The sequence below is a fragment of the Ipomoea nil genome, unplaced genomic scaffold, assembly GCF_001879475.1.
Source record: "Ipomoea nil cultivar Tokyo-kokei standard unplaced genomic scaffold, Asagao_1.1 scaffold1509, whole genome shotgun sequence".
NCBI lineage: Eukaryota > Viridiplantae > Streptophyta > Magnoliopsida > Solanales > Convolvulaceae > Ipomoea > Ipomoea nil.
Window position 1 is genome coordinate 2,180,960 of NW_017617937.1, and position 9,012 is coordinate 2,189,971.

The 9,012-nt window shown below is 38.0% G+C and overlaps 1 protein-coding gene across 2 annotated transcripts; it reads right to left on the bottom strand.

Moving 5' to 3' along the window:
• Positions 1–340: 340 nt before the first annotated feature.
• On the bottom strand, positions 341–4,059 carry LOC109189017 (LRR receptor-like serine/threonine-protein kinase HSL2). Of its 2 annotated transcripts, none has more exons than XM_019339701.1 (2): positions 1,233–4,059; positions 341–934 (listed from the first exon to the last, which is right to left on the bottom strand). In XM_019339701.1, exons 1-2 carry the CDS (start codon positions 3,823–3,825, stop codon positions 570–572), a joined length of 2,958 nt encoding a protein of 985 aa, XP_019195246.1. In that variant the 5' UTR covers positions 3,826–4,059; the 3' UTR covers positions 341–569. The 2 variants fall into 2 exon arrangements, with proteins under 2 accessions (XP_019195246.1, XP_019195247.1); XM_019339702.1 differs by lacking the exon at positions 341–934 and adding an exon at positions 947–1,026 and having other exon boundaries at positions 1,207–4,059.
• Between the last annotated feature and the right edge of the window lie 4,953 nt (positions 4,060–9,012).

The following is a 9,012-nucleotide window of genomic DNA, read 5'->3' on the forward strand; positions in this document are numbered from 1 at the left end:
AGGTACGTAACCTGAAAATGCAATTAAGTCAATGAACGAAAAAAAAAAAAAAGTGTAATATTAGGCCACTGCAATTTCATTTGATAGCAAGTTACCTTATGTGCAGCTGAGTTGGCATTTTTACTAATTTTTATTTATTTATTTTTTTCATTTTTTTAATTTTATTATTAAAATTTATTAAAAAAATGCCAACTCAGCTTCCACGTAAGGCAAGTAATCTGCTAAAATTGATGGTAACCTGCTATTTTGTGAAATTGCATACATTTGGAATGTTCAGTAGTCTAATTGCACTTTTTTCGTTCAGTGACCTAATTGCATTTTTAGGTTACATTCAGTGACCAATTTGAACCTTATTAAAAAAAAAATGTTACTTTCCATTAATAGTGATATACAATTGTTGTCCTAATTACAGGTGAAAGTACCTAATCAACGACACCATCTTGGCAAGATATCATTCCTAAATTCTGAAATGACTAAGAAGGGTGCACTATAAGATCTGAGCGACATTCTATCAAACAACATATCTACAAAAATGGTGAAACCATAATGTGTTACCAGGGGAGAAGTGGCTATCCATCTGACGACAACGAACGGCTCTCAGGGGTTCTCTTTAGCAATTCAACCACCTTTCTCATGGAGGGCCTGTGAATCGGCAATTCCGATGTACAAAGAAGGGCAACCTCAAGAACCTTCTTCATCTGTTCATAGTCGCATGTAGATTGATTCATCCTAGGATCCACAACCTGATTCAGATCCACATCCCCATCCCATTGCTTCATAGATGAGATTGCAATTCCAGAAACCCACTTCACTATGTCCTTGTTTTCACCAAAGAAGTCATCAATTGGCCTTTTACCGCATAGCAGCTCCAACAATACCACGCCAAAGCTATACACATCGCTCTTCTCTGTAATCTTCAACGTGTATGAATATTCTGCAGATCAAACAAAACACTCAGTCTCATACTTTTCAGCAACACTGTCATCTAAAACACCAGACAACCTAGGTACTAGGTAGCACATAAACCATAGATGGAAATTATGGAATTTCCGACCACCTGACAGTGATCTTAAATCAAGTCGAAAATAGCAACAAAGGTTTTTCCGGACACCAAAAGTGGTCGAAACAAGGCTTTCTACTTGATTTAAGATCATTTTCAGGTGGTCAGAAATTCCATAATTTCTGAACGGGAACAGGAAACGAAACACAGGAAAATGCAGGATATGTATTACCTGGTGCAATGTAACTATAGGAGCCAGCAATATGGGACATGACTTGATCACCCTTGGGAATATCCCGACGAAGAATCTTAGCCAATCCAAAATCAGAAACCTTAGGCCTGAACTCTCCATCTAACAAGATGTTGTTAGATTTAACGTCCCTGTGAACGATTGCAGGCACGCAATCATGGTGCAGATAGGCTAGTCCTTGAGCCGCCCCGACTGCAATGTTGAACCTCTTAGGCCAATCCAGCAATGCACCGCCCTTCTCTCCATGTAACACATCTCCTAAGCTTCCATTCTCCATGTACTCATATACCAGTATTCTGAAATCCTCGCCAATGCAGCTATACAGCAGCTTCACTATATTCCCATGGCGGACTCTCCCCAACGTTTCAACCTCTGATTTGAATGCCTCTTTGGATTCTCTTTCCCGGTTAGCCTCCCAGAGTTTCTTGACTGCAACCAGCTGCCCGGTTTTCAGCTGGACTCTGAAAACCCGGCCAGACCCTCCTGTAGCAATGACGTTCTCATCGCTCAGAGAAGCCAGCACATCGGATTCACTAAACCTCACCGGTTGGAACGCAGTACTGCTCCATGAACGCCCGTTTCTTTTCCTTCTTGCTGATGACTTTCTTGTCTTGATCAAGAGCCAGAGGAGCGAGACAACCAGGATAAACGCACACGATGCTAAAATGGCCACCAGGTATACACTTACAGGTTTGGATTTCCGGCAAGAAGGGAAATCTTGAAGATCTGATGAACACAGACCGGGGTTCCCCATTAAGCTTGAATAGAAGAACTTGTTGTCAAATGCACTGGGAACTTTCCCCTCAAGCCTGTTGTAAGATAAATTGAACTTGTTGAGCTTGAGCTGGGTCAAGGCCATCGGGATTTCGCCTATAAGCATATTGCCGGCGAGGTCTAAATAGTTTAACACCTTTAAGCTCCCAAGTGAACTTGGAATTTCTCCGGTTAACCGATTGAAAGATAAATTCAATTCATTCAATACATTCCATGAACTAACTGACTTGGGGATTTCACCTCCGATTTTATTCTCTTGAAGTTCCAGCTTCTGTAGGTTCTTCAATTTCGTTATACACAAAGGCAGCTCACCGGAAATTTGATTCCGGCTCATATCTAGAATAACAAGAGTCTCCAATTCGCATATTTCTGAAGGCAGCTCACCGGAAAATTTGTTTCCGGAAATAAGGATTTGAGAAATGTTTCGAGCATTGGAGATTGAAGGAGGAATCTGACCTTCAAATTCGTTGTTCTGGAGTTCAATGAATTGGTAATGAGTTGATCCCCAGAAACCGGCGGGGAGGGTTCCGGACAGGTTATTGTTCTGGAAACGCGCGTACGTCAGAGAACTGCACTCACCGTAAGATTCGGGAACGGTACCGGAGAATCTGTTATTGAAAACGATCAAACTCTGAAGCGTCTTTTTGGCACACAGATTCGGAGGCAATGGACCTTCTAAATTGTTTCCAGAAACATCGAAAGTGCTTAATTCCGAACTCAGACCGAAATTTTCCGGCAATGTTCCGGACAAACTGTTGTTGAAGAGCATTAAGTTGCTGAGATTTGGATTGAGAGATAAGCTTACCGGAATTTCTCCTTCTAAGTTGTTATCGTTGAGATGCAGCGATTCCATATGTAAACTGGCAAGACTTTCCGGTATTCTTCCGGTTAGCTTGTTCAGAGAAACGTCAAAGCGAACCAGAGATGTGAGATTCCAAAATGTGTCCGGTAATTCACCGGAAAGTTGGTTGTTGTAAAGCTCAATTTGTCTGACGCTCTTTAGTGCTCCAATACTATCAGGAATTTTTCCGGTGAGGCCGTTTTCAGATAGGTCTAGGTTTTGCAGCGACACAAGGTTTCCGATGGAGTCGGGAATGGTTCCGGCGAGGTTCGCGCTCCGTGCAAAGAGTTCTCGGAGCTTTGTGAGCCGTCCGATTGAGGAAGGCAACGGACCGGCTTTGAAAGGATTCATGGCGAATCCTAAATACGTCAACTCAGTGAGATTCGAGAAAAACTCAGGGATTGAGCCGTTGAGGAGGTTATTGATGATATTAAGCGTCTGAAGCTTCGGCAGACGGCCAAAGCTGGCCGGAATTTCTCCGGAGAAATTGTTCCCACCGAGGACGAGCGCGGTGAGGTTTGTGAACTCCGTCAGAAACTCCGGCAGGTCTCCGACAAAATAGTTCAACGACAAGTCCAAACTCTCTAGATGTGAACACAGGGAGAAGGAATCCGACGAGATAAAATCTCCGAAGTTGTTATTGGTGAGATTGAGCGTGCGAAGGGTAGAAATCCGGCAAAGGTCCGCCGGAAAGCGGCCGGCGAGGCCGAAGTTAGAGAAATCAATAGAGACGACGGCTTGAGTCCGAACATCACAGGTAATGGCAGCCCAATTACACGGCGCGCCGGGAGCCGAATCTACCCAGTCATTGAGTTGACCAGTGGAATCGGCGAGTTGACTGGTCTTGACTCGGAGCAAAATGGCTGCATCGCGATTCAAGGAGCTTACCCATGGAACCAAAACCATAAAAAACATCAAAAACTTCAGCTTCGGAAAACCCATGAGAACAAACGGAACCATGTTGGGCTGTCTTTCGGAAGAGATGAGTGTTAATTAGAGTAAATTAACTGACAATATCAACGTAAAAAAAACTAGAATTAAACATGAAGGGCGAAAATGGCGGGTGGGAGGAGAACAGATAGATCCGATCGGATGTAAGGAAGATTAATGTTGGAGATGAGGTGACATATCACATATGTTTGGCAAAGAGAGTTTAAGAAAAAAAAGATTTTGAGGAAATGGACAACTAATAAGTAGCTAACCTTGAAACTTAATCCTTCTCTATAACCTTATATACTATATTCAAATTAATGGGGTTGAATAGTGTTTTTTTCTTCATCATTGTTCCCAAAATATTAAATCATCAACTCAAAGGTTCTCTAGTCTTGACCCGATAGAATATCTTTTATCTGGAAAGATATAAATCATGGTAATTTAACTGAACATTAGACTTTTACATACTGCACATAATGATGTAAATATTACTCACTCTTTTTTTGAACTTTAAAGATGTGGATATTAATCAATGATTTTTATAATGAAATGGAACTGGTAGGGAATATCCCGACCGACATAATTCAACCCCGACTGGTGTGTCTTTGTCTTTGTCTTCTTGTCTTTGCAGGTAACAGGTCGGGCTCCTTGTGAAGAACCCGGTCGGATCCCGACCGGGAGTTGCCCTAGCGGTAGTGTCGACCACCGAACGGTAGCCCTTTGGCGAGAGAGCTGATGAGGGACACGTGGCGGCTCTACGCGTTGACAGGCAGGGCACCCGGGACGGCGACACGTGGTGGCTACGTGGGAAGCATGCCGAACGGCCGGATTTGTGTCTCCGGCGCCGCGGCTATAAATACCCGCGATAGCTACAGTGTGGGGGACTTTTGGACGATCGATAGATTATTGTTAGAGAATCCCGACCGCAGTCAGTCGGCACTCAGAGCAACCAAGTAGATTGTACTTAGGGCCTTCACTGTGATCAATAAAGACATTTATTTGCTTTAATTGGTCTCGTATTTACCTAATTACCGCTTACGTGGCAATTAACACTGAAAGGAACATTACTCACTCTTTTTAAAGTTGATCAAATAATAATAATAATTGTTGTTGTTGTTGTTATTATTGTTAGATATATAAAGATAAGATGCATTCCGGCAATGGAATCCATATATGTGATGCCTTTCCTATTTACTTCCAAACAAATAACCTCTGGTACATGTAAATTGTTGGATACATTAATAATCACATCGTTTTTGGAAACAATGACTACAGGACAACATAAAATTTAACATTCAAATATTTATCATTATTTTTTGATAACCCATATTTTTTAAATTTGTTATAGTATATCTTAAAGCATATTAACTTACTCTATGGCTCTGTTTGGCAAACCTAGCTGAAAAGCTATAAGCTAGGAGCTGATAGCTGAAAATGAGCTGAAAGTTGAAAAGCTATAAGTTCAGAGCTGAAAATTGAAGAGCTGTTAAGCTAGCTGTTATGATTGAAAGTGTTTGGTAAAATTAGCTTTTTGATAAGCTGATAAATGTAAAAAGACTAAAAAGGACATCTTCATAAAATTTAAATTAGTTTGTTTACATATTAAAATTTAACATTTCGTCTTCCAAAAAAAGTAAACACTTTTAAAAATAAAACTATTAGCATGATCATGATCTAGCATCCCATAATGAAGTAGCAATATTGTTGCGAATCTCCTTCATCTCCATAGAGGTGTGACTTAAATTTTCGTTGATGGAGATATTACTACTTGAATCTTGAAGTTCATCGGGCGGTATGTAATCTGGATGCTGCTCAAGCACATTAAACATCATGTCATCTTGTGAATTCTTCCAAATATAATTATGTAGTGCAAATGTGGCCATAATAACATCAATTTGGGTCTCCTCACTAAACTGCGGCATTTTAGCAAGTATCTTCCATCTCTTATTCAATACGCCAAACGACCTCTCAATACAACTTCGAAGAGAAGAATGTGCACGATTGAATGCTTCTTGAACATTAGTTGGTGGCTCTTGTTCAATTTGAGATTGAAGCCATATTGCTAATTTTAAAATAACATTAATAATAATAATAATAATAATAATAATAATAAGCTAAAGTTTCAACATAATTGTTTAGCAGGAAACAAGACTAAGGAAGGGATTGACGTGAAAGTTGGGATAGGGGAAAAGAAAGGGTTTTAATTCATAAGGTTAAAATATGTCATTACTTTAAAATAATAAGGGTAAAGATGGGGAAAAAGTTAGGAAGCTAGTAGCTTATTTTGAAACGCTACCTAAAGTAGCGTTCCAAAATAAGCTCTTATTTTAAGCTAGGAGCTTATTTTGGGAACATTACCAAACAGAGCTTATAGCTTATTAGTAGCTTAAAATAAGCTATAAGCTCCTAGCTTAGTGTTGCCAAACAGAGCCTATGACTCATGAAAATATAAATTGAATCAATATAGTTTTAAGACTCAATACTAAATTGTACAATTTTGCACACAAGGAGTTCAAACTTTCAATATTTGTGACAGGGATAAAACCTCACTTTATCGCTTGAAGTAAGTCTTTAAGTGATGTTTCTCATCTATTACACTAATGTCTTGACCGTGTGTGTGTGTGTGTGTATGGCATGTGAAAACTGTTGTATAGAAGAGGACTATGAACTTATCAAATTTGTTAATTTGAAAAGATGTAACAAATTAGCAGCAATTAAAAAAAAAATACTGTAACATTTTTGTAAATAATTCGAATTTTAAAGTGAAACATCACTAAATATGTGTGTGTGTGGGGGGGGGGGGGGGGGGGTATGGGTTCTGGTGCAGAGATGCTCCCATGTGAAAAACGGAGTTAGATTTGAGCTATTGATCAAATCTAGATCAACGGTTCAAATCAATGAAAACAAAAAACATGTGTCCTGCATCCATCTTCTTCATGTTTACTCCAAAGATAACAATTCCACCATTTGTTATTATATTGCTATCATATTTTTTTGTTTCTTTTGAGTTAGGGAACCAAAACTGGGAAAATTTATTGTACTGTAGAATGAAAAAAAAAACTGTAATAATTGCGCACCTTAAGAAGAAAAACAACACACCTTAAGAAGACCACACACCTAAAGCTTTAGACTGAAGCACCTTAAGAAGGAAAATCACGCACCTAAAGTTTTAGGTCGACGCACCTTAAGTTTAAACAACTGATGATGCACTTTAAGAACACAAACCACACACCTTAAGAAGAAATATCATGCACCTAAAGCTTTAGACTAACGCACTTAAATTTTCAACAACTGACGCATCTTAAACACACAATACAAAAATCACGCACCTTAAATTTGACCTAAATGCAAAAGACCAAATTGCCACAATATTTTTTTTTTTTAATTTTGTTAATCCTGTACGTTGACCTTGACAAGATCAATGACTCTCATATACCAATTCCCTTTACACTCAATTAGAGATTTTAGATTCGATCACTAAGCAAAAATCAAAGAAGGGAACTTTGTTTCAAAAACCAAATTTGACCCGTTTTGTAGTTATCCTCACATGTGTTATTCCATTTCCTTCGGATCAGATCACTTCACTATCCTACCAAACACAACATTACTAGCCACAGACAAGAAATACCCATCCAAATTGAACACGACATTAATCATTAAAAAAGAAAATGAGGTTATAAGATATTCCAAAGAAAAAAGAAAAAGAGGTGGGGGGAGAACAATAATTGAAAAGCATAGAGGGAGTAATGGAGTTGGTTCAACTAAAATGGCTAATTAAATAAACAAATTCCATATATTTTCCTGCTTTAGAAGTCAAAGATGGGAGGAAGACAACCATCAACCAATCATTGTCCCAATTCCATAGTGAAAGTGAAGTGAAAGTAGTACATGATTGACCCATATGATCGGCAAAAATTGCAATCAAATGTGGACGGGTGACTTTGAAAAGGATGACTACGCAAATATAGTATGATTTTTGTATTTGAAAGTTAATAATTTGATTATTATTAATATCATCTTAGTCGAGTCAAGTTCATTATACAATTTTTTAGTACAATTTGTCTTGTAATTATATCAGATCAATATTTACGCAATGCGCACTATCAAAATTATGATTTCTCTGGCACCCAAACAAAAAAAGAAAAAAGGGGTGGGTGGGTAGTGTAGAAATTCTAAAAATTCTACATTGATTGCTTAGAATTCAATATGTTTTGCATCTAATTGGGTTATTTTAAAGGAAAGTCTGAATGTTAATTTGTTGGTTAGTGGGTGAGTGCCATAGTGAATGGTGTTTGTTTAATCCCAATCAGCATCACCTTTTAGACTATTGTGTCCAAAGTCCCCACTGCATTGATTTCTAGACTCAGTCAGGCAGTCATAGCCAAGACTCCCCTGCACCCACATGAATTGTTTGGATGCATAAATTCTATGTTGAAAACAGTCACAGGAATATAGAGAATGACAAGTGTATTGTTATAATCTTTTTCCTTGATTTTATTAGAGAAAATAATCAAATAAAAATTGTGATATACTTCTTTTTTTTTTAAATGACAAGAGAGGGGTGACTCTAACTAATTCATTATCGCTTCATAATAAAGCATTCAAACATCCCAGTGTGTACCAAGTTTGAAGACTTTTTATAATTTAATGTTTAAGTTTGAAGACTTTTGATGTAACTTAATAGTTATTTCTTAAAAGTTATAAAAAGTTTGTAATCTTCTTACTACCAGGTTTCTCACCCAACTCTATTCATCATGACTCAATTTTATCTCCTAGCTCTATATATTCATCGATCATCTCTATGCACTCTCAAATCGCATCAAGATAGTCCCACTAGCATTACCATGACCACCAAATACCTTATACCTTTATCTCAAGTCAAACATAGGTCATTAATGATATCTCATATTTCTAACCAATATTATGATACCGTATAAATTAACAATACGTGTGGTACTATTTTAAGAATATTTGTATCCACTAAGGCACTAATAGCACATAAATGGTTATATTTAACAATTCATATTTTAACGAATCCCCTCCACGAATCTTTATATATACGATATTCTTACGGCAAAATCCTTACTAAATACTTGTTTGTCTTAATTGAGGAGGAATTTGAGAAGCAAAAATAACAAGCAAGAGATTACTTAGGATTAGAGATATACCTTAATTTTGCAGCTTGACTATCCAATTTATTTTGCTAACTACAAT

Excerpts from the sequence above, each read along its gene's own strand:
- LOC109189017 (XM_019339701.1), bottom strand. The coding sequence starts at position 3,825 with ATGGTTCCGTTTGTTCTCATGGGTTTTCCGAAGCTGAAGTTTTTGATG. Across the intron at positions 935-1,232 it reads CTATAGTTACATTGCACCAG|AATATTCATACACGTTGAAG; the intron begins GTAATACATATC and ends TTTGATCTGCAG.